Below are 26,622 nucleotides of genomic sequence, written 5' to 3'. Positions count from 1 at the left end.
TTCAGGGGAAGAGTTTTCAACAAGTGAATTTGTTGATGTGTGCCCAAAAATGGGGCATGGTTTGATGTGTGCCCAGAAATGGGGCATGGTTTGATGTGTGCTAATAGGGGGAGAATGAAAGGGAGTAAGTTAGGCTTTCATTACCTAGAGGGAGTTTGCCCTTTTAGGGGGAAAATGAAGGGCTTAACTTATGTATTCATTACCTAGTGGCATGAAGAAGGTTTAGACTATGGGATTAGCCTAACTTACATGTGGTATTGTAAGTGATAGTGTTGGTATTGTCAAACATCAAAAAGGGGGAGATTGTTGGTGCAACATCCCTCAAGTCAAGGTTGACCTAGCTGACCAAGCTTGAATCTTGGTTTGGGTTTCGATGTTTGACAATACAAGGTTGATTGAAGAAGAGTCAAGTAGGTTAAGGATGACCGGATACTTGACTGGGAAGTCCTAATTGGGAAGCTAGGCAGAAGAAAGTCCTGGTGAGTGAAGCCAGGCAGAAGAAAATCCTGGTGAGTGAAGCCAGGTGAAAATCATAGTGAGTGAAGGTAGGTGAAAGACCTGGTGAGTGAAGCCAGGCAGAAGAAAGTCCTGGTGAGTGAAGCCAGGCAGAAGAAAATCCTGGTGAGTGAAGCCAGGTGAAAATCCTAGTGAGTGAAGTTAGGTGAAAGACCTGGTGAGTGAAGCCAGGCAGAAGAAAGTCCGGGTGAGTGAAGCCAGGCACAGGGAAAATCCAGATGGATCAAGGATGATCGGACATCTGGTGTTGGGAAGTCCAAGTAGGTCAAAGGATTGACTGGATACTTGGCATGAGGAAATCCAGATGGGTCAAGGTTGACCAGACATCTGGTGGAAGTCCAAGTAGGTCAAGAGAGTGACCGGATACTTGGCACGAAGAGAAAAGTCCAAGTGGGTCAAAGGGATTGACCGAACACTTGGTGGGGAGACCTGGCAGGTCAAGGGAGTGACCAGATGCTAGGCATGATGTACCAACAGGTCAAGATTGACCGAATGTTGGTTTGAGAGGCTTGGGACTTGGTTTTGGGCAAAAACCAAGAGCTGGATCGATCAGTGGATCGATCCAGGAGCTGGATTGATCAGTGGATCGATCCAAGCTTTTCCCCAATAAACAGAAAGCCTCTGAATCGATCAGTGGATCAATCCAGGCCTTTCCCAGCGAACAGAGAGCCTCTGGATCGATCAGTGGATCGATCCAGAGGTCCTAATCGATTAGTGGATCGATTGGGACGCTGCTGCTTCGCGCGATAAGCGCTGGATCGATCCGTGGATCGATCCAGGCATTTTTCCATAGCACAGAGGCACTCTGGATCGATCCGTGGATCGATCCAAAGCCTCCCCGATCGATTGGGAGTATTCCAATCGATCGGGATTCGACCGTTGGCGTCGATTTAAGCCACAGGCGTTCATCTCCTTCGGAAATTGCTTCCACGACAGGGCTCAGATCTTCACCAGCGACTCCACAGAGCTCTCCGCGCCAGTTCTTGAAGTTCTTGGAGGTTCTTCCAAGTCAAGAGGCGGATCTATTGCAAGAGGAAGAAAGCTAGGGTTAGGGTTTTCTTGTACTCATTGTAAGCTTTGTGCTTGTATTTTGTATCCTTTCCCCTTCTTCTTGTAGTTTGAACTTGTAGGGCTTCTCCGCCTTCGGTAGTTACCGAAAAGGAGGGTTTTATTAGTGGAGGGTGCGTGAGTAGGTGTGGATCCTTGGACTAGTCACCTCTTGTGAGGTGGATACCAAGTAAATCAACCTTGTTAGCGTTGTGTGGTTTGTTTCTTGTATTTCCGCTGCACATCCTTGAAGAAACAAGCAACGAAGAGCACACGAAGAGCGCGAAGAGCTATTCACCCCCCCCCCCTCTTGCTACTTTTCGGTCCCAACAATTTGGTCCAGAACAAAGGTAGGGAGGAGATCACCAAGAAGGTTGAAGGGACTCTTCCACTTCCCCCACAAATTCAGACAATTCCTTTCCCTCAGAAACTAATTACATCCCAAAAGGATGAAGAGTTCCACCAATTCCTTAAGAAGATTAAAGAAATCTGTATTGAAGTACCTCTTATAGATGCATTGCACCAAATGCCGAAGTTCGCCAAATTTTTAAAAGGTATTCTATCTAACAGAAGGTAGAAGGGCGACTTCGAGATTGTAGCATTGATAGAGAAGTGCAGCACTCTACTCATGGCAGACATTCCCCCAAAGCTCCAGGATCCGGGAAGTTTTTCTATACCGTGTAAAATTGGCTCTTAGCTCATAAAAAGGCTTTCTACGACTTAGGAGCATGTGTCAGCCTACTTCCATACTCGTTATGTAAGAAGCTAGGACTCCAGAACATCAAACTTACTACCATAACACTACAATTGGCTGACCATTCATGTAGATACCCAATGGGTATAGTGGAAGACGTGCCAGTAGAGGTAGGCAGATGCATCATTCCCATAGATTTTATTGTCCTAGATATGGAGGAGGATCCCAAGATCACAATTATCCTTGGAAGACCATTCCTCACCACCGCTGGAGCCCTCATTAATATGAAAAATCACAAGTTATCCTTGGAGATCAGTAAAGAAAGATTAGAATTCAATTTATCTTATTCTCCTAACTACATCTCCTCTTCTTAGGGAAATTCTAGAAAGACAAATATACACAAAGCTGAGGAACGCAGTTTCTAAGAGAGGTCACCTCCAACAAGAAAAGAGAAGTACATCTGTCCTGCGCGAGCAAAACTAAAGGAGCAGACTGGAGCATTAACCCTAGGAGGAGAGTCGTGCTTCCATGGGTTTAGTCCACGCTAACTGATATGGGGTCGATCTAAAGACCTAAAATAAGCGCTTCTTGGGAGGCAACTCAAGGGTTTTCGTTTTAATTCATTATCAATTTGTCATTTTATTTTTTTTGTTAGTTCAATGAAGTATTTTTTTTATTGTCGGATCTTTGTTTGTAGGATGTGCATAACCTCCACAAGCTAGCCGTGATCGTTTCATGGGCGTGGGAGTGTCAGAGGAGTCAAAAAGGTGAAGGGCGAGACACTACGCATGTAATAGAGTTAGCCGTGTGACCCCACATGGTCGTGTGAAGCTAACAGAGGAAGAAATGCCACTGGCCGTGCAACCCTGCACGGTCGTGTGGCCAATGTAGAGAAAGAATAATGCACGACCGTGCCAACTGGCATGGCCGTGTGAAGTCACCAGAGGGGAAGAGGGCATGGGCCATGCAGATCCGGCACGGCCGTGCGATCTCGACCGAGAGGAGAAAGAAGGGGTCGTGTCAACCGGTACGGTCGTGCGGTGACCCAAGCTACCAAGCCGTGTCTTTAAGACACGGTCGTGCCTTACCCATGTGCATTGTCAACTTCCCTAAAAAGCCCTATTCTCATCTCTTTCTCTCCCAAAAGCTTTTTCCTCCCCACTACACCTCATCAACCTCTAATTCCTACACCTAAAACTAATCTTTACTAAGATCTACATCTAGATCTAGGATTTCTTCAAGCCCCAAATCCGGAAAGAGAGGAACAATTTCCCTATTCTTTTTCTTTCCCCTCCTCCATCCTCAAGATCCATCTCCACCCACAAGAAGTTCCTCAAGTTCACCTTGCACATCATGTCTCAAATCTTGAAGAGACTCCGACGAGGAAACGGTGGATCTGGCGAAGGAGATGCACCAAGAGGGGACAAAGGCAAAGGAAAGGCTTCTTCTTCCAAAGGCAAAGGGAAAAGGGTGGCACACGACGAAGGTAACGAAAACAAATTTAATATTATTTTTAGAATTCATGAACATAAAGCTAAATATGATATTCTGGTCGCTAGAAAAATTGTGTGCACTAGATATATGGATCTCACTACCATGGATATGTTAGGAATTAGGGATGATGTGAATTGGATGATTAGCTCATTAAATTGGAATGACATTATGTACACACATTTACCGACTTACCCCCGCCTAGTCCTTGAATTTTTTAGCTCAATTGATGTTAAATTTTCTTCTGAGGATGACTACATAGGGGTCATATCTTTTAGGTTGATGAACAAAGAAATTCGATGGACATTTAGTGATTTTAATATTTATTTTGGTTTACCTACTGGTGGAGCCTGTGGATTTGATAGTGCTATTAACTGGAATGAATTTTGGACGTCAATTACTGGATCAAAGAACCCCTATGAGTCCTCTAGAGCTAAGGCATCCCGCATGCAAAACCCTACCTTTAGATACCTTCATCGTGTGATAAGCAAATCAATCTTTGGTAGAGGTGAGAGTGATGGGGTCGTTAGGAAAGTGGAACTTTATTCTCTTTGGGTGATGCTAAATAAAGTAGACTTTGATTTTGGATTTCATTTTCTATAGAACTTGCTGAGAGCAACTAAAGCCTCTTCGGGAATGATAATGTTTGGCAGTTTAATAACCCAAATAGCAATAAATCTAGGTTGTGAGCTTGATAGGATAGAGGTCGTTCATGGTAATGACAAGATCAACATCGATTCTTGTCTTGCAATGAAGATGATTTGTCAGGATGAGAATGAGTTTGCTTTCCCTAGGAATGATGGTTTCCCATTACCCCTTCCTTGTCCCCGAGCGCACTTCAGTTCGCAACCCTACGAACTGGGTGATCACCGATTCAGACCCTGAGTTTGTTTCCCCCCTTATAGGAGACATCGAATACCACCAAGAGCCCTCATCATCAGGGTTCCCGCAACCTTCCGGACATCCGAAACTTACTATGCACTCCTTTGCCTATGGTACGGGATCTTCTAGATTTGATTTTTCTGATTTCCGTGCCTCCTTAGACTTGCTTCATGAGAAGCACAATACCCATCAACAATTGTTAGAGGGTCATTTCAAGTTGTCTGATGACCAGTTTAGGGAGGTACAAGATCATTTTTAGTTTACTAGAGATTTTCATAGTCAGATGACAGGATTCGTTCAAGATTATGAGGTTGACCAGGAAAGAATGAGGAATTTCATGGATGATATGGATATTACTAGACAACAAGTAGACGCTCTTTACCAATATCATCAGCACATTGGTCATCTCCCTAGTATGCCTAGATTTCCCTTTGCCATACATCGAGGACCCCATTATCCCCCTCCCCCGCCACTGTATTGATTTCATCAGGACAATGATAAGTCTAAGTCTGGAGGGGTGTTGTGTTTGCACAACCTAAGTCAAGTCGAGTCCTTTTCTTTTCTTTCTGCAAATTTATTTAGTTTTCTTTATCTACTTGTATTTCATTTTTATTTTTTTTTTAATTTCATATTTCTTACATCTCATTTGCACTTCCTTTTTCTACTTGTAGTTTTTCATCGTTTTTATTTTGAAATTTTGAGGTATATTTGAGAACATCAAACCTTCTACTTCCTCTGCTGACTTGTCCAATAGCAAAATGACTAACACGTGTAATTTCTTAGTTCATGTGTTGTAGAGATAGTGTTAGTATGCTTGGTGTACCTCCTTTCTCTATCTTTAGTAGCATAAAATAAGCTAAGTATTGTACGGAGTTTAGTATAAGTCTTGGCCTAACCTTAAGGATCTTACTTTCATTTCACTTAAGTACTTAAGCTTGAATAGTAGAAATATTTTGAAATAGTTATGATTCATCCAATTTGCTTAATACTTTTGTTCCCATTGGGATTCCTTAGTTATATTTTGGTTACTGATGACCTCGAATCATGGAAGTTCATTTGAAAAAATCTAAATCCCAACATATGCATCTGGCATTTGTGATTAGTACTACACCTCTATAACACCAAAAATAATAATAATAATAATAATGATAATAATAATAATAAGAGTTGAATAAGGGATAAAAAATAGTTGTCATGAGTGGAAACTAACAATTTACCCCTTTGAGACCGAGTTATATTATTGGGGAAATAAATGTTATGTTTCTCTTGATTCCGAGTAGTATCCTTTAAGACCTTTTGTAATTTAAGGAAAATGAACCAAGTGTGTGGCAAGTAAGTGCCTATCACCGAGAACATTATGAACTCAATTGTATGATGACTTGACTAGGACAGAAAATTGAAACTTGAAGAGTTTGAGTTACTTATTGCACCGAGCATAAAGAACTTATGCTTAGGTCATACTTAGGTTACTCCACAATCATGCTTATCAATGAAACTAGTTGATAGAATTAGGCGAGTACACTAGGAATTATGATACACTATAAGAACTCATGAACATAGATTGCAATGTTTTGCTTGAGGACAGCAAAGGTTCAAGTCTAAGGGTGTGATGTGCGTAGATATTATGATCGTTTATGTATGTTTTAACGCACATTCACTTTCTTTATTTGTATATATTCTTTGCACAATCATCTCTCTTATCGTTTATTTAGTATTTATTACTCTTTTGTCAGAGATCTATTCTTTGTTTGGTTTTATGTTGACAGGGACAACTTTTGGAGCGAAAACGGCGATTGTCGATGCACCGGAGCAAAGCAGAGCATGGTCGTGCAACCCTGCACAACCGTGTGGCCATTCCAGACAGAGAGAAGAGCACGCTCGTGCAACCCTGTATGACCGTGTGGACATTCCCCGAGAGAAAGCAGAGCACGGTCGTGCAAGGCCGTGCCTCACAACTAGCAACTAAGATCCATGCGATCGTGTGAACCTCACATGGCCGTGAAGTGTAGCCTGAGCCAAAGCAAGACACGGTCATGCAGATGTGGCATGGCCATGCCACTTAACCTGAAGAGAAGAAGAGCTTGGTTGTGCAGATCTCGCACGGCCGTGGCACGGGTCGTGTGACGCCCGTGCCCTAGACTATATAAAGGATTTTAACTCTTCTCCACAGGGTGGAGGCGAGTCATCAGAAGAGATTTACCTTGGTGTCGTTCCACGCTATCCCGGACCTCCATTCAACGATCTGAGATCACCTTCATCACCGCATCAACTCCAGAAGCAAAGGATTGGATTCGAAGATTACTTGACAAAATTGGATAAGCATCTCTTCTCTTTCTCTCTTCTTGTTTGAGGATTGTATGCTTACTTATATTATGTCTTTGGGTTTTTCTCCTACGTCTATGGAGTAGATCCTTTGTTCTAGGATCAGGGAGTAGTTGTGGATATGGTTTGATGTAAGACTCATGTTTATGCCTTTACTCATTGGATGATTTTGCTTGCCTTGTTTCTATTTGATTTGCATGAGACTTGTTGCTGAGATTACCTTGTCATATTAGTTGATTGTGTAGGAATTGCTAATTTCGTAAAGAGAGGATCTTAGATCGTATACCCGAGGGGCCCTAGTGACAGGGGTAACCCGTTCATGGACATCTAGGATACTCCCTTGAAAGAAGAGGCAATTTCTCCACAAGGATGTAAGACCCCAAACCAAACCACTATCTCTATTCCTAATGATACCAATTAGATTTGTATTCTTGTGATCTACCGAGGCACCCTAGTGTCAGGGATTAACCGTAACAGGATTTCACAGGGATCTTCTCTGTTTAGTGCTTAAGGATAGTAGCTTTAACTTCCAGCGAATGCATGTTAATTGACAATGAGGAAAAGATAGAACATGATATATTTGGTTCCACCACAATAAAACTGATCTCCCAGAACTCTTCCCAAGCCAAGTTAACCTTTCTCTCTTTTGCTAGTTCTCACATCTACTTCCCCATTTCCTTTCTTCCTAAGAAATAGTTAACTTACAACCAACAGTAGTTTAGCTAATTCTACGTGAATAATCGCTAGTGCTTATAACCAGTCCTCGTGGGATTGATAATCTTTTATTACTGACGACGTATCCGTGCACTTGCGGAAGCGTAACATCACTGAATAGTGAACTAGCTGGAATTTAATAAACACTGCACACTTTCGAGTTTTAACTTACTAACACAATGAGATTCTTTAGTTTTATGTCGTAACTTAGAGTTGAAACTTAATTTACAACCCTATATGTTATTCACTTATACAATGCTCACACCAGGAATCACAGTGGGCCTGATATAGATATATATCAAGCCCAAGTTAGGCTTGATATGGAAAATTTCAAGCCCACCGGTGGGTCTGATAAGGAAATATATCAAGCCCCCGCTTTGGCTAAAAATTACCGTAAGATTAGATCGCCTCCAAAGTGATCAAAATTAACAATAGACAGCATCGTTGGAGTCCTTAATGCATACGAAATCCACGGTAATTTATTTGGGTGTAATCTGACCTCTCTAGGTCCATTAGTGGGTTTTGACCAAAATTCATTGATGGACCTAGAGAACTCTGATTTCACCAAACTATCAGTAAATGGGAATGGTTGAGTGAGTAGAAAATAGATATGGTGTCAAACCTAGGTTCTAACCACTGTCATTGAAGTTATTGTGTCGTGCCATTAGGCACGGAACAATGCACTGGCTGGAATTTAGGTAGCATTTGGTTCTCTCCTAGGAATCGGAATGAGAATGTGTATCATAATATTGTGGAATGGGAATGGATATGAGCTTGAGTATCATTCTTAAAAATAATGTTTGGTTAGTTGAATATTTTCTATCGAAATGAACCTAAATTTCTTTTTTTACCCTTAGAGGAAAATAAGAGAAAAAATTAGACGAAAGAGAAAGTTGAATGTGAGAAAAACATATAATGAGAGAGAATGATGAGAGAGAAAGTGTTATGGGAAAAAATAAAGAGAGGGAAAGTGTGATGAGAGAAAATGAGGAGAGAGAGTGTGATAGGAAAGATTGAGAAGAGAAAAAAGTATGATGAGAGAGAAAGTATGTTGAGAGAGAAAGAGTGATGGGAAAAAATGACGAGAGAAAAAGTGTGATGAGAGAAATTGAGAGATTGAGGAGAGAAAGTATGATGAGAAAGTGTGATGAGAGAAAATGTGATGGAACAAATGAAGAGAGAGAAAGTGTGAAGAGAGAAAATTAGGAGAGAGAGTGTGATGGAAGAGAATGAAGAGAGAGAAAGTGTGATGAGAGAAAATATGGAGAGAGAGTATGGTAAGAGAGATTGAGGAGAGAGAAAGTATGATAAAAAAATGAGAAGAGAATGAATAGAGAGAAAATAATGAGAGAGTATGTGATGAGAGAGAATACAGAGAGAAAATGATAGAGAATGTGTGATGAGAGAGAATGAGAAGAGGGAGTATGATGGAAGAGAATAAAGAGAGAGAAATTGTGATGAGATAAAATATGGAGAGAGAGTATGGTAAGAGAGATTGAGGAAAGAGAAAGTATGATGAAAAAATGAGGAGAGAATGAATAAAGAGAAAATAATGAGAGAGAATACAAAGAGAAAATGGTAGAGAATGTGTGATGAGAGAGAATGAGGAGAGAGAAAGTATGTTAAGAGAGAAATTATGATGATAAAATGAGGAGAGAGAAAGTATGATGAGAGAGAACAAGGAGAGAGAGAAATGAAAGAAAAATTGAACAAATATACTAAGGGTATTTTCATCCAAAACTTAATTCTTATTCATATTCCATTAAAATCCAAGGGAAGAGGTGGGTTTCATCCATACCTAAGTTTCTGGGTTTCATTCTAAAATCTTGATTTCATTCTCATCAACCAAATACAAGGTTTAGGATGAATTCATTCCCTCATTCCCAAACCTTTAAATCAAACGCCACCTCAAAGAACACTGCACACTTTTGAGTTTTAACTTACAATCACAATGAGATTCTTCATTTTTATGTCATAACTTAGAGATGAAACTAAATTTACAACCCTATCTGTTATCGACCTATACAATTCTCACACCAAGAATCACAGTGGGCATAATATGGAAATATATCAAGTCCAAGTTGGGCCTTATATGGAAAATATTAGGCCCACCGTTGGGCATGAGATATGGAAAATATCAAGCCCATCGATGGGCCTAATATGGAAATATATCAGGCCCATGCTCCAACTAAAAATTATCGTAAGATTAGATCGCCTCTAGAGAGATCAAAATCAACAATAGACGACACCATTGGAGTCCTTGATGTATGCGAAAGTCACAGGAATTGATTTGGGTGCTATCTAGCCTCTCTAGGTCCTTTAGTGGATTTTGACCAAACCCCATTGATAGACCTAGAAAGGTCTGATTTCACCAAACTATCAATGAATGGGAAGGGTTGAGTGAGGAGAAGATAGATATGGTGTCAAACCTAGTTTCTAACCACTATCATTGAAGTTATTGTGTCGTGTCATTTGGCACGAAATAGTGCACTGACTAGAATTCAATGACCACTACACACTTCGAGTTTTAACTTACAAGCACAATGAGATTCTTCATTTTTATGTCTCAACTTAAAGTTGAAACTCAATTTACAAACCTATCTATTATTCACCTATACAATTCTCACACCATGAGTCATAATGGGCCTGATATAGATATATATTAGGCCCAAGTTGTGCCTGATATAGAAAATATAAAGCCCGCCATTACGCCTAATATGGAAAATATCAGGTCCACCTTTGGGCCTGATATGAAAATATATCCGACCCACTCTCTAGCTAAAATTTATCATAAGATTAGATCACCTCCAAAGAGATCAAAATCAACAATAGATGGCACCGTTAGAGTACTTGATGCATGCGAAAGCCACATGAATTAATTTGGGTGCAATCTGACCTCTCTAAGTCCATCGTGGGATTTGACCAAAACTCATTGATGGACCTAGAGAGGTCTAATTTCTCTAAATTATAAATCAATGGGAAGGGTAGAGTGAGGAGAAGATGGATATGGTGTCAAACTTAGGTTTTAACTACTATCATTGAAGTTATTGTGTTATGCCATTTGGCACGGAACAGTGCACTAGCTGGAATTCAATGAACACTACACATTTTTGAGTTTTAACTTACAAGCACAATGAGATTCTTCATTTTTATGTCGTAACTTAAAGTTAAAACTCAATTTACAACCCTATTTGTTATTCACCTATACAATTCTCACACCAAAATCATAGTGGGCCTGATATAGAAATATATCAGGCCCAAGTTGGGCTTGATATTTAAAATATTAGGACACCCGTTGGGCCTAATATCGAAAATGTCAGGCCCATCGATGGGTTTGATATAGAAATATATTAGACTCACGCACTGGCTAAAAATTATCGTAAGATTAGATCGCCTCCAGAGAGATCAAAATCAACAATAGATGGCATCGTTAGAGTCCATAATGCATGCGAAAGCCACAAGAATTGATTTGGGTGCAATTTGACCTCTCTAGGTCCATCAGTGGTTTTTGACCAAAACCCACTCATGGACCTAGAGAGGTCTGATTTCACCAAATTATCAATGAATGGGAAGAGTTGAGTGAGGAGAAGGTAGATATGGTGTCAAACCTAGGTTCTAGCCATTGTCATTGAAGTTATTGTGTTGTTCCATTTGGCACAGAACTGTGCACTGGCTGGAATTTAGTGAACACTGCACACTTTCGAGTTTTAACTTACAAGCACAATGAGATTCTTCATTTTTATGTAGTAACTTAGAGTTGACACTCAATTTACAATCCTATCTGTTATTCACCTATATAATTCTCACACCAGGAATCACAGTGGGCCTGATATAGAAAAATATCAGGCCCATCGTTGGGTCTGATATGAAAAATATCAGGCCCACCATTGGGCCTAATATGAAAATATATCAAGCCCACGCTCTGGCTAAAAATTATCGAAAGATTAGATCACCTTTAGAGAGAACAAAATCAACAATAGACGACACCATTGGAGTCCTTGATGCATGCGAATGTCACAATAATTGATTTGGGTGCAATCTAACCTCTCTAGGTCTATCAGTGGGCTCTATAGGTCTATCAGTGGGTTTTGACCAAAATCCACTAATGGACCTAGAGAGGTCTCATTTCACTAAACTATCAATGAATGGGAAGGGTTGAGTGAGGAAGAGTTAGATTTAGTGTCAAACCTAGGTTCTAACCACTATCGTTGAAGTTATTATGTCATGTCATTTGACATGGAATAGTGCACTGGTTGGAATTCAATGAACACTTCACATTTTTGAGTTTTAACTTACAAGCACAACGAGATTCTTCATTTTTATGTCGTAACTTAGAGTTGAAACTCAATTTACAACCCTATATGTTATTCACCTATACAATTCTCACACCAGGAATCACAGTGGGCCTGATATGGAAATATATCAGGCCCAAGTTAGGTCTGATATAGAAAATATCATGCCCACTGTTGGGTCTGATATGGAAAATATCATGCCCACTGTTGGGTCTGATATGGAAAATATCAGGCCCATCAGTGGGCCTGATATGGAAATATATCAAGCACACGCTCTGGCTAAAAATTATCGTAAGATTAGATCATCTCCAGAGATATCAAAATCAACAATAGATGATATCGTTGGAGTCCTTGATGCATGCAAAAGCCAAAAGAATTGATTTGAGTGCAATCTGACCTCTCTAGGTCCATCAGTGGATTTTGACCAAAAACCACTGATAGATCTAGAAAGGTCTAATTTCACCAAACTATCAATGAATGGGAGGGGTTAATTGAGGGGAAGGTAGATATGACATCAAACCTAGGTTCTAACCACTGCCATTGAAGTTATTGTGTCATGTCATTTGGATCAGAATAGTGCACTTGCTGGAATTCAATGAACACTGCACACTTTCAAGTTTTAACTTATAAGCATAATGATATTATATTCTTCATTTTTATGTCGTAACTTAAAGTTGAAACTCAATTTACAACCCTATCTATTATTCACCTATACAATTCTCACACTAGGAATTACAGTGGGCCTGATATAGAAATATATCAAGCCCAAGTTGGCCCTGATATGGAAAATATCAGGCCCATCGTTGGGAAAATATAGATGAAAACCCAATTCAACTTATCGTAATTTAGTCAGAACTTACAGATGAAACCCAATTTACAAGCACCCACTTTGAAATATCTAGACAATTTACAATTCTCATATTAGAGATATAAAATTTACAAAACTCAACACAACTATTTTTCTTCAAATTCATGAAAACATATACAAGTAAAAAAAAAATCTATGGATGTACTACATACAATATTTTCCCGGATCGCCTACATACAAAAGATATGGATCCATTCTGCCTTCATACAAAATATATAAATTAACCATAATATTCTTGCTTACAAAATATTTCTGCATACATATACCAGTAAGTCTATTAGCAGGGGCTGACGACATTCTACAAGTCCTTCGATTGTGACCAAGTTGTTTGTAGTGGCTACATTTGATTTTTACCTTCCCGTTATGTTTCGACTCAATCCGTGCCTTCTTTCACCTACCAGGTTGTACAAGGCAATGGGGACATAGAACTATAAAACTGTTTACACCATAAGGCCAAAATTCTTTGCTTCGACCAAGATAAATACAATCCATGTTAGTGGCCTTCTAATTTTGCGAATGAAAATAATGCTCACAATACGGGAGTGTATCCATGTTCTGATAAATGATTGCAGTAATAGCATGTGACCAAGGCAATCCAGAATTTTGAAATTCTCCATAGTTGTAATATTTTCTTTCCAAATCAACAATGTATGAAGCACCCCGGGTCTCTACTTCCATTTCAGATTGAGAGTAGGGATGGACTCTATATGGTTTAGCTTTCTCTCTCCTTGAATCCATTTCTATAATAGCATTAGGTGTCAAATCACCCTTCCATTTCGAGCCTTCTTCCCTTCGATTATAGAACCATTGAGCTATTTTTCTTCTGGTATTATCAATTAACATGTTTATGGGAAGTTCACATGTATACTTAAACAAAGCATTTAAACTCTCTACACAGTTAGTGGTTAGCATTATGTACCTTCTCCCACTAAACCATGCATTAGCCCATCTTTTAGGGTCAATGTTCTGAAGTCACTTATGGGCATCTGGATGTTTTTCAAATATGGAATGCATTTTGCGATCATACTGGAGTGTTGTGTTTGCGCATGCTGCTGCCCAAAACAAGCCTAAAAATGACCTACTGCCAGTATCTTTACCATGTTGCAAGACATGTGGTAGCAATAAAAAGCATGATGGGCGATCGAATAGACGTTCCTAACTGCTGATATAATGCTACGATGTCTATCTGATACTATGCTCATTGACTGTGCATCAACAACTAAAAATATCTTTGTATGATCCAAAAACCACTCCCATACAGATGCACATTCAACTTCAGTGATTCTAAAGGTAACTGAGAGGGCATTCCCATTACCATCTATTGATGTAGCCATCAACGACACACCCGGATACTTACCTCTTAGATGTGTGGGATCAATTCCAATCAATTTGCATAGATAAAACCTGAATACTCCTCAACATGAGCTAAAAGCCCAAAAACATCGCTGGAACTGATTGTTACCATTCCTATGTAGTGCCACATAAGTTTCAGTATCCCTGACTCTTAACTCACGCAGATATAGTGGAAGATCTCTATATACTTAATCATAATCTCTAAACACCTTTATCATCACTTTCTCCCAGGCTATCAATATGGTCATGCTAAACTTACCTTTTATATCAGATATAATCATAGTTAGTATTGTTTGTTAGAAACAAATTGCTCTTCAATAAAAGATGCTACAAATGGGGAAGAGCAGGCTTGATGATCAACACTTTCCCTTACGGTGCTACATTGGTGTTCCTTTACATATTTTATAACACTAAACTAAAAATCACCCCGCCCAACCACTCTCCATGTACATGGTTGGTTAAAGAAGACTGCTTTCACTTTATTTATCCAGATTTCAACTAGGTTATATCTCATATTCTTATTCATGACATGCTTCACAAGTGCATTCTTGAACTCTTGTCGAGAAGGGAAAATATGTCCAACATAAAATTCATCCACATCTCTTGCCTCTCCAATAGGCTTTTGCAGCAATCGAGAATTTAAAATATATGGATCATCAACAATTAGGAACTCCTCCTCTAAGTCACTATATTGCTCTGAGGGAAATTCATATTATTTAATCTACATATCATTAGCTAAAAACTCTTGTCTATCTATATTGCATTGTAATTCCTTTGAAATATGAATATGATGCTCTTCCACCTCACACCAAGTAGAATCAAAGTATTTGACAAGTGTCGTACCAGGATTTGGAACCTCATCTTCTAGGTGACTTCCTTCTTCATTTAAATCAAAGGTCAAATTGCTTGTATTTATATTTGTGTTACCTACACCAGTATACTCAGAAGTAGATTGAGTATTAGCTAGTTGTTCCACAACAAAATTTGCATCAAGCATATTCCATATTTCAGAGAGAATTTCTTCAGCAATATGATCATCTCTGAAAAATCAATTCCAAACTAAGTTAGCAAAGTTACAATGTAAGAATCATTGGTATTTGGATTTTAGGAAAATAGAAATCATTAAGAAGGGTTGAGCGAGCCGATTAAAAAGGGTCTAATATATTTTCCCATATCAGACCCACTGTGGGTCTGATACAGAAAATATCAAGCCCACGTTGGGTCTGATATGGAAAATATCAAGCCCATGTTATGGATGAAATTTATCGTAACATTATATTAGCTTCGAAGAGATCTAAATCAACAATAGACGGCGCTGTTGGAGTTCTTAGTGCATGAAAAAATCACAGGAATTAATTTGGGTGCAATCTGACCTTTCTATGTCCATCAATAGATTTTGTCCGAAAACCACTGATGGACCTACTAAGGTTTTTGGATATCAACAAAATTACAATTTATAATAATAGGAATGGTTGAGCGAGGTGAAGGTATTTATGGTGTCAAACCTTTATGGATTTGATTAAAGAATAACATGCTAGTCTTTCTTGATATTACAGAACAATTTTCAGGAAATAATATACGTACATAACTAAACTGTATCTCTCTTTTTCTACCAAATGTAGTCTTGCTTGAAATTTGACCTTCCACGCCGATTTTCTTCAATGCAGTAATCCTTCGAAATAACACTCTTTAATGTCTCTTTAATGCCTTACAACAAAACACAAGCTCTCTGCTTACTATATTGCAATCTACCGCATAAATGCAGGGGGAGATATAGGAAAGTAGGAAGAGATTCGTGTTAAAGTTGTCAATATAAGAACATGAAGACGAAAGAGAGAGTTAAAGTGAGACCTATGATGAGGTGACATGCATCCGAACCAAAATGAGCGGCTTTTGATTTATAAATCTTAAATTATGGTTTGCATGCATTGGAAAATGACGTTGGAGGGGAAGGAAATTTAGGAGGTTGGCGGGAGGGATAGGAAGGAAATATCACTATTTTTTATGCTCTTTTTGATAATTTAGAAACTAGGATACTTGTAGGGCTGTGCAAAAAAATCGGGAAACCGAAAATTAGACCGAAACCGGTAGCTTACCGGTTCCAGTTTACCGGTTAACCGGTTTTAACCTGTTCCGGTTAACCGGTTTTAACCTGTTCCGGTTAACCGGTTTTAACCGGTTTACTGGTCAATTTTTGGTTTGGAATTTTTTTATCGATTTAACCGGTAAACCGAAACCGACTAACAAGCTATCGCGCGACTCATAATGCAAGACTTCGGTGAACTCCATTCATTCATCATCGACGGTTTTGAATCGCTCCCACTACCCTCTTCCCCGTTCGGTCCATGGATGACGCGACCCCGGCGAGATGGTGGACTTTAGCGGCCACCTCGTCTCCTGCGCCACACTTCGCCTCGCTCGACCTCTCCAGTCTCCACACCCTCCTCCTCGTCTCCGGACGTGCCCGCGACGCCTTCCTCGTCACCAAGCTTCTCAACCTTTACTCCCGCCTCGGCGACCTCCCCTCCGCCGTCCTCACCTTCCGCCACGCCCCCGTCAAGACCTCCATCACCTGGAACTCCATGATCGCATGCTACTCCCACCATGGCTTCCTCAAAGATGCCCTCGTGTGATTCCGCTGTCTCATCCTCTCTCCTTCCCCTTCCTCCCACCCCGATTCGGCGATTCCTTCACCTACCCTGTCACCATCAAAGCCTGCTGGGACTTGGAGTGGGGGAAGCAGATTCATTCCCTGGCCTGCAAGCTTGGCTTTGTGTGTAACGTTTTCGTCTCCGTGTCCTTCGTCCATATGTACTCCAGGCTCGGGTTCACGGACAACGCCGGGAAGGTGTTCGACGAAATGAAGATAAAAGACTTGGGTTGCTAGAATGTGATGCTCTCCGGCCTTTGTCAGAATGGTAGGATGGCAGCGATCACCGAATTGTTTGAGCGGATGATGATGCTCGGGTTGCCCATGGATAAGGTCACTGTGATGAGCATTCTGCCAATTTGCACACCCCTGCAGAATCCTTTATTGGGTCTTTGCATTCACGTTTACTACATCAAACACGGTATGGATTCAGATTTGTTTGTGTCTAATGCGTTAATTGACATGTATGCGAAGTTGGGTCATTTGGAAGAAGCACAGAAGGTATTTAAGGGAATGGTAGATAGAGATTTGGTGACCTGGAATTCTATCATTTCTTGCTATGAGCAAACTGGTGATGCTAACTCTGCACTTAATGTCTTAATCTATTCAATGAGATGCAGCAGAGTGGCATTCAACCTGATCGATTAACGCCAGTAAGTCTAGCTTCTGCGGTCGCTCAACGTGGGATTTTTTTCTAAGAAGTTTTAATTGGGCTTTAGTTAAAGCCGCACAAGCCGACTAAGCCCACTTACCCAAGCCCAATAATCTTTACCGGTTTTCGGTTGGAACCGGTTAACCAACCGGAACCGATTCAACCGGAATCGGTAGAATCGGTAAGAATACCGGTCGGTTAACTGATTTTACATAAATCATGATAAATCGGAATTAACCGGAACCGATAAATTGATAAATCGATTAATCGACCGGTTGAACCGGCCTAGATATTTGTTTTGATAAATATGAATATATATTCGCTCTTTTTACTAAAAAGTTGTAGAGCAAATGGACAAAGGGGATCTAAATTTGTTTGCATTGAGTGCACTAATACCGGTTCTTTGGGTATCACATGCTTGAAAGTTCTCAAATATTATAGCCTTCAGTGTCACCTACTAGTTACCCTTTTTTTATATATTTATGCAATTTTCTTTAAATCCGCCTTCAATGAAAATTATAGTAATCTATTGGATAAAAAAGTAAAAAGGGTAAAAAAATCAAAGGTCTCTTATTTTATAGGAATCATGCATTTTTTTTTTAAATTTTTAATCCACCTCCATTTGTCCCTTTAAAATAACATAACTCTTCTTTAATACATTATTCGGTATTCTTATCTCTTACAGATATATATATATTAATCTTGAATCAATCCTATCACTAGTTGTATTAATATGATAAATGTGAATTGTAGTAATTATTATAGTTAAAATCCGTAATTACTATAATATGAATATTATCTTTTATAATATAAATATTATTGAACAACATAAATCTACGTGGTAACAATTATAAAATCATGTGGCAATTATAAAATCATTGACTGCTGCAATATTGTAGCAATTGTAACATCAATATTATTAAATTTGTATTATAGTAACTATAAAATTATAGTTCTTACCATTTAAATGGTAACAGTTATAATTTTATACTACTAATATCAACATAAATATTGTTAAATATATTAAATTATCTGACCAATTTAGGATTTAATACATATGGTAGGTAGGAGATAATAATATGAATATTATACTTAGGATAATTATATTATTTTAGTAGGACTTTCACCATCATTAATATTTTTTTTAAAAAAATATTAAAAGCGCACCATCTAACTTGTTATTTAGAAAATACTTTTATTTTAATATTCCAAAATTATTTTTAAAAATAAAGTATTAATCCAAATGTCAACTAATTAATGATTTCTTTAAAGAATTTTTTAAATATAAAAGTGTTATATATATATATATATATATATATATATATATATATATATATATATATATATATATATATATAATTTTTTTAATTAAATTAATTTTAAATATTAAATTAAAAGCAAAGTATCTTTAATAAAAATATTAGGATAGAGTGTCGTTTTTCAAGTTTTTTTTTTTAAAAAAGGAGTGCCCTGATTATCTTTTCTTTTTATAATCAAATATCCAATTTCTAGAAGTGATGTCTTATAAAAATTTTGCATTAGACATTAGTGCACGGGAAATTTTGCATGAAGTTTTCAATTTAATTTAAACTTTGTATGCAGTTTTTATTTTAAAGAAAATTTATTTTCACTCCCGATACGATGCATGATAATGAGGTCAGATAATGGACGTGGTCGGAAATCAAACCAACGAGACGGTTAGAAGTCAAGCCCATGGGACGGTCAGAAGTCAAGCCCACGATACATGCAAAAGTCAAGATCATGTGGCTAGCTGTCAGAAGTCAAGTCTACGTGGTGGTCAAAAATCCCGCCTACGTAGAGTTCAAAGGGCCAGGTTATAGGATGGTCCTGGTCGGGCACAAGTGGCATTCCAGAGTTAGGCCTACGTGTCGAGTAGGAACTCAGAAGCCAAGGGTTACAGGTCAGGAATTATAGACTTGCGGAACAGGAGAGCCGGACCAAAGCTAGACTCGACCCTGAGCCAGGTATGGCCCGGACCCGGCCCGGGTCTAGCCCGAACCCGTAACCGGGTCAACGGGTCGGTTGCCCGTTAACCCGGTTCGCCGGTTCGAACCGGAATCGGCCCGGCAAGTTGCTGGGCCAGTTTCGGTTCATTCGCTGTAAAATCGGTGAACTGCCGCTTAACCGGCGGGTTGAACCGGCGATTTAGCCGTAAATTTTTTTTTCCCTTAAAAGGCTTGAACCGTCGGTTAACCGGCGGTTCATAGCCATTGGAACCGCCGGTTAACCGGTGGTTCGTAGCTGTTGGGAGAGTTTTTTTGGGTATTTTTTTTAACAGTTAGGATCATTTGACCGTTTTTTGATCAATGACTATGATTTAGTGTCTGTTACTATCAAAACTCTATAAATAGAGATCTCATTTCATCATTTTTTACACACATCTTCTCTACTCTTAATCTCATTTTCGTATTCTCTAATCTCTACACGCTTTCGTTTCCAATTTTCAATTACAATGGAAGGAGGTCGCGGAGGTGCATCATCTCGAGCTCGGAAGGGAAAGCAAATAATAAATCCGCGGGAGGAAGACCCCAATATTCAATCCACCGATGATGAGATCGAGCATCTTCCGAATCCGACACCCGAAACACAAGAAAGTACCGATGCAATTACTTCTAAGGTTCGGGAACTTTCTCCTCTAAAGTCTTCTATTTTCACTAAACATTTTGAGAAAGTCACTCTTCCGTCGGGAGAAATGCATGCAAAATGTAAGCACTGCAATGCTTCCTACAAATTCCAAGACGGCGGCGGCTATGGGCCATTGAAACGACATGTAGAAACGAAGCACCCGACGGAATATGGACTCAACCGTTCTCAAACACAATTATCAAGATTTTATTCAACTAGCAATAGTACCGATTCCGGTTTATTTTTATATTCGGATAATAAATTAAGATAATCATTAGCTAAATTTGTTTCCGTAGAACATCTTTCTTTTAGTTTTGGATCTAAATGCACATTTGAAGATTTTTGTAAAGAATCTCTTAATCCATGTGCTAAACGTGTTCCTAGGACTACACTTACTCGTATAATTAAAAAAATTAGTAAAACAAGGAAAAAAGAATTTAATTGATGAATTTAGTAAATTAGATAATAAAGTTTCTTTATGTTCTGATATTTGGAGTGATCATTGGCAAACACATTCGTATATGGGTGTGACTTGCCATTAGATCGATAACTCTTGGAACCTCCAAAAAAGATTATTAACTTATAGAGTTTTTGATGAATCACATTGCTCATAATATCACACAATTATTATGTTTAATTTTAGAAGAATATGGTTTAACTCATAAAATATTTTTAATATCATTAGATAATGCTAGTTCCAATACCTCTTGTATAGATGATCTAAAATTTGTTTGTCAACCTATTATTGACGGTTTATTTTTTCATATTCGTTGTGTATGCCATGTTTTAAATTTATGTGTTCAAGATGGTTTAAAAATTTTATTAAGTTATATTAAACCAATTAGAATTGTAATTTCTTATTTATGGTCTCATCCATCTATAATGAAATAATGGGATAGGTTTTGTAAAATTAATGGAATGAAACCTAAAAAATTTCCACGTAATGTACCAAGATGTTGGAATTCAACATACCAATTATTACAAGATTCATTTCAACATAAAGAATTATTATGTTCATTTTTTGCACAAAATACTAATACTAATATATATTTATTTTCACACCAATGAAATATTTGTAGTAGTATTTCTGAAATTTTAAAAGTATTTAATGATGCAATCGAACAACTTTCTGTGTTTATTATCTCACTGCTCAATTAATTTTAGAAAATTTTTCTAATATAGTATTAGTTTTAAATGAACATATTAATAATGAATCTTTATCTCCTTGCATCTTAGCTATAAAAACTAAATGGGAAAAATATTTTTATTTAATTCCTGAAATTTATTTAATTGCATTCGCTTTAGATCCTAGATTTAAATTAGAAGTTTTACAAGAAATGTTAACTTTATATTGTGACGCTTTAATTACAATTAAAGATTCTTCTTCCCGTGATCCAGTTAATATTATATATAATGTTAGAATTTATTTATATGATATTTATAATCAATATTATGCAAAATATGGAACACAAACTAATATTTCCGAAATACAACAAACTACCAGTAGTAATTTAAAACTTACAAAAGCACAACTCTTATTAAAAGAACGGATAAAACGTCCACGAGGATCCATAAGTTCCACACAGGAACTTGAGAATTATTTTACGACTTCTTTTGATTTTAATGAAGCAGATAGCGAAAATTTCGATATCTTAAAGTGGTGGTTACAGAAGGCTCAAAGCTTTCCTGTCCTTTCCGTGATCGCTAAAGAAATATTAGCTTATCCAGTGTCAACTATTGTTGTGGAGTAGATGTTCAGTGTCGGCGGCAACATATTAGATGAACGACGATCAACTTTATCTCCCGACTCATTAGAAGCCCAAGCATTACTAGACGATTGGACTAGAGCGGAGAAAAGAATCCAAGGGATGCAACTTTCAGATGACAAAGTTGAAGATTTTGATACTGAAGGAACAAATACAATAGGAACAGGAAATGGAAGTGAGTGAAAATGTAAAAGGATAAAAATGTAAAAGAACTACGTGGGCTTTGATTCCCTTAAAGGGATACGTAGGCAACTTAAATAAGTGCAAGCCCTTTTTTCCAATAAATTTTAATTTCTAATTTATAATTTGTAATTTGTAATTTGTAATATTTAATATTTAATTTTTAATTTTTTAACATAATAATCTTGAACTGTGGCGAACCGTGATGAACCGTGAACCGGTGGTTCTGAACCGTGAACTGGCGATTTCGAACCGTGAACCGTAACCGTCTTGAGCGGTTAAGGTTAAGGGTCGACCTGTTTGGAACCGTCGAACCTGCGATTCTGAACCGTAGAACCGTCGGTTCCAAACCGTGGTCAGGTCTGACTAAAGCGTACAGGTCGGGATATAAAAACCAAGGATTACAGGGCAAGATTTATAGACTTGCGGAACAGGATAGCCGGACCAAAGCGTACAGGTCAGGATATGCAAACCAAGGATTACAGGGCAGGATTTATAAACTTGCGGCGCAGGATACACAAACCAAAGCATACAGGTCGGGATATGCAAACCAAGGATTACAGGGCAAGATTTACAGACTTGCGGCGCAGGATACACAAACCAAAGCGTACAGGTTGGGATATGCAAACCAAGGATTATAGGGCAGGATTTATAGACTTGCGGCGCAGGATACACAAACCAAAGACATACCGATTGAGATGTGGAATAGGGCTTGCAGGCCGCGATCTACAGGACAAGATATGCATAACAGGATACACGGACTAGAGAAGTACGGGTCAGGATATATGGATAAAGGCTTACATATCGGGGTAAGATATGGAACAGGGTCGTGCATACGAATGAGATTTAAGGAACAATAAGCAAAGACCTCGATTGGTAGGCGGTAGGTGCAGGTCTGGATCTATGGAGATAGACCAAATAACAAATGTAGGGCGGGACGTACAAATCCAGCAGGGCGGTAGGCGCAGGTCTGGATCTACTGAGATAGATCGAATAGCAAATGCAAGGTGGGACGTATAGATCTGGATTTCCAGGACAACAAACACAAGCTGGGAATTACGCCAGTGAATGCAGGTCTGGGCCTACAGGTCAGGATTTACAAGTACGAGACTCAGTCTAAGGTTAACAGACCAGAGCGGACAGGCACTACACGACAATCAAGCCAGAGAATCGTAACAACCCGTCAGAGAATAATCACCACCTGTTAGGGAATATGCTAACGGTCTGTGGCTCGTTGCCTCTTGATCCTTCCTCAGACCTATAGAAAGATGCCACATGACATTCACTGGCAGACAAATCCTGACACCCGACATTCCCTGACACTCGTCAGACTCCAGAAGCATCCACTGCCATATAAAAAGGGAGGCTTTGTCTCTACGTAGGTACGCTCACTCGTTATTTCGCACTCGTCTTTTACTTTTCGTCCTTTCACTGTTCTTCTGGGAAAAAGTACCTGACTTAAGCGTCGGAGGACCTGACCCGGGGACTTTTTCCCTAGTCCTTGGTCTCTAACGTAGAGGCATCTTGTCTGAGTGTGCGCAGAACCCTCACGTCGTCATCCTCGTCATCACCGCCCGTCACCCGCTCATGAGAACCTTTCCGGTAGATGCCAGATCAAACAGGCGCTTCCACGACTTTCCATCAACACCAGTGACAGCGCGACCAACCTCTATCCGACTCAGCTTCCAGACGAGATCAAATTTGGCGCCGTCTGTGGGAACACAACTACCTGCTCCGGAACGTAAAGATGGAGGATTCTGGACAAATCAACGTAACCATGACAGTGGGAGAGTACGAACTCTTCAAAGAGGCCAACAAGCGGGCGACCTCTGAAAAGCAACAAACTACCGCTTCCAGACCGTGAAAGTTACCTGAGGTTTCTAAAGAATCGGCTCACGCCTCGGATCGAGGTTCTAAAAGAAAACAACCCATGGAATTTCCTCCAGCCTTCTATAGAGTGCTGGGCCAGGGTTACTATCAGCCATACCCTGGATGCTATAGCCGCAAGGAGCAGCCCCAAGTTTCTGTGGCTAAAAGTTTTTTGCCTAAAGATTCGAAGAGAGGGAAGTCTATCGTCCCTCGAGAAGAACGTCGTGTAGAGCCGGAGGAGAAAGTGCCCTTCTCTTCCAAAATATTGGAGGAAAGGTTACCCAAAGGGTACCAACCCTCTACTATCGGGGAATATGATGGCAGTAAAGATCCTGAAGACCACCTCCACAAGTTCAAGAACGCGGCTCTGCTACATCAATATAGCAACACCGTCAAATGTCGGGTATTCCTGAATACCTTATAGGGCTCTACCCAGAAGTGGTTCGATGGACTGCCACATGGATCCATCACCTGCTTCTCCGATTTTAATATCGCATTCCTGCGCCACTTCGCCAACAGCAGGAAGTATCAAAAGATGGACCACTGCTTGTTTGCTCTCAAGCAAGGGCCCTCCGAGCCGTTAAGGAGCTATATCAAGCACTTCAATCAAGTGGCTCAGGGCGTTCCCTTGGCCACATCAGAGATACTCATGAGCGCCTTCTGTCATGGGTTGACAGAAGGAGACTTCTTTAGGGATCTCATCAGAAATCCTGTAAAGAATTTTGATGAGATGCTGGAGAAGGCGGCCATTTACATCAACATGGAGGAAGCGCAGGCAGCGTGAAGAAAGACAGATAAACCTCCTCCCATAAATAAGCCAGAGAGAAGAGTACCCCAGCCTCCTGCTCAACCACTCCTGCGGGCTTGGGAAGCCAGACCTACCTTTTGTTAGAGTGTATACTAAAAGTTTAGCCTTTTGTAAACATTTTATTTTGAAATAAAGAATTACATTTGTCAAATGTCTACATTTATATGCTAAGTGTAGTTGTTCAATTAATTTATATTGTAGATAGTATGGTGTGTGGTGTCACACATAGAAGATCATGTTATCGGTTCTTTATAAATTATAAACAGTAGCTCACGACTAAGATGGATAGGAACAAACCATTGAAATAGTCGTAGTGTAATTTGGTATTAGTTTATCTTAATTTTAAAATTACACTAGTACACTCTGAGTGTATTGAGTAGGATCATTTAGGTAAGTTCTTTTTATACTGATTTAATAAAAGAACAAGACCTTAGTTATTATGGAAGTGTGTGCTCTTAATCCTAATATAATAACAAGCACATATATTTAGTATTTATTTCTTTGACTTATCAAAGGGTGAGATTTAGCTCGATAAATCAATAGGTCCGATAAGTTGGGAAATGATATTACTTATAGTGTGTGTTGTTGATTATAAAAGGAAACTGTGTCCTAGAAATCTAGGTTGATAATGTCCCCAAGAAAAACTCATAAGGATTGTCATGCTAAACCCTGCAGGTGAACTTAGTCCGACACGACAATAAGGTTGAGTGGTACTACTCTTGGACTAAGATATTAATTAAAGTGAGTTATCAGTAACTCAATTAATTAGTGGACATCTGACATCTTAAACACAGGGAGATTAACACACTCATAATAAGAACAAGCCCAAAATGTAATTTGGGATTGGTGCGGTAGTTCAATAATAATTCTTTAGTGGTATGAATTATTATTGATGAAATTAAGTTGGGTGTTCGGGGCGAACACGGGAAGCTTAATTTCATCAAGAGACCAAAATCAATTCCTCCTCTCGGTCCCTATCGTAGCCTCTTATTTATAAAGTGTTATACCCACCTTCTTACCCAACCATTAGGTGGCCGGCCAAGCAAGCTTGGAGTCCAAGCTTGGGTCGGCCAAGCCATAGGTTGAGCCAAGTATAGGTGGCCGACCCTAGCTTGGAGCCCAAGCTTGGTGTCGCCGGCCATGTAAAGAATAAAAGGGATTTTATTTAAAATATTTTCTTATGTGGATACCATGGTTTAAAAAGAGAGTTTAAATTTTAAATCTTTTCTTTTATAGCTTTCTACAAAAGATTAAGTGAAAGGTTTGATATCTTTCCTTATTTGTAGTTAAAAGGAATATTTTAATTTTTTATAAAGCTTTCTTTTTTTGTAACCATCTTGATGATATAAAAGAGAGTTTTAAAATTAAATCTTTCCTATTATAGTTTCTACAAATGATTAAGAAAAGACTTGATATCTTTCCTTATTTGAAGATTAAGAGGATGATTTTTAATTTTAAAGATAACTTTCCTTTTTGGAAATCATCGACATGTTTTAATAGAGAGATTTTAATTTATAAAATTTTTTTTATAACCCACCATGAAGGGAAAATTAATAGAGAAATTTTTATTTTAAAAATTTTCGGAAACAAATAAGGAAGTTTTAATTTTGTGTTTAAAACTTTCCTTGCTTGGATGATTGAGAGGTGGCTGGCCACATTAAGTTTGAAAGGAAATTTTGTTGGGTTTTTCGGGCCGCGAAAACCGCTTTTTCGCGTCGCGGAAACCCCGAAACCCCCAGCCACCGGATCTGTGCGAAGTAAAAACTTTCAAAAAACATTACGAGTACGAATTTTATGCTAGTTCTAAACTAGGAGAAGGAATTACCCTTGATGCGTGCCCTTTACGAATCCCGCTCGTCCAAGGAAATGCCG

The 26,622-nt window shown here is 39.0% G+C and overlaps 1 protein-coding gene across 1 annotated transcript; it reads left to right on the top strand.

Annotated features, from left to right (window-relative positions):
* The first annotated feature begins 17,102 nt into the window (after nt 1-17,102).
* On the top strand, nt 17,103-17,477 carry LOC121999518 (pentatricopeptide repeat-containing protein At4g33990-like). The gene has a single exon (XM_042554189.1). It carries the CDS (start codon nt 17,103-17,105, stop codon nt 17,475-17,477), a length of 375 nt encoding a protein of 124 aa, XP_042410123.1.
* The last annotated feature ends 9,145 nt before the right edge of the window (nt 17,478-26,622 follow it).

Source organism: Zingiber officinale, chromosome 7A (genome assembly GCF_018446385.1).
Source record: "Zingiber officinale cultivar Zhangliang chromosome 7A, Zo_v1.1, whole genome shotgun sequence".
Classification (NCBI taxonomy): domain Eukaryota; kingdom Viridiplantae; phylum Streptophyta; class Magnoliopsida; order Zingiberales; family Zingiberaceae; genus Zingiber; species Zingiber officinale.
The sequence above is the reverse complement of the archived record's forward strand: the minus strand, read 5'-3'. Positions and strand labels throughout refer to the sequence as shown.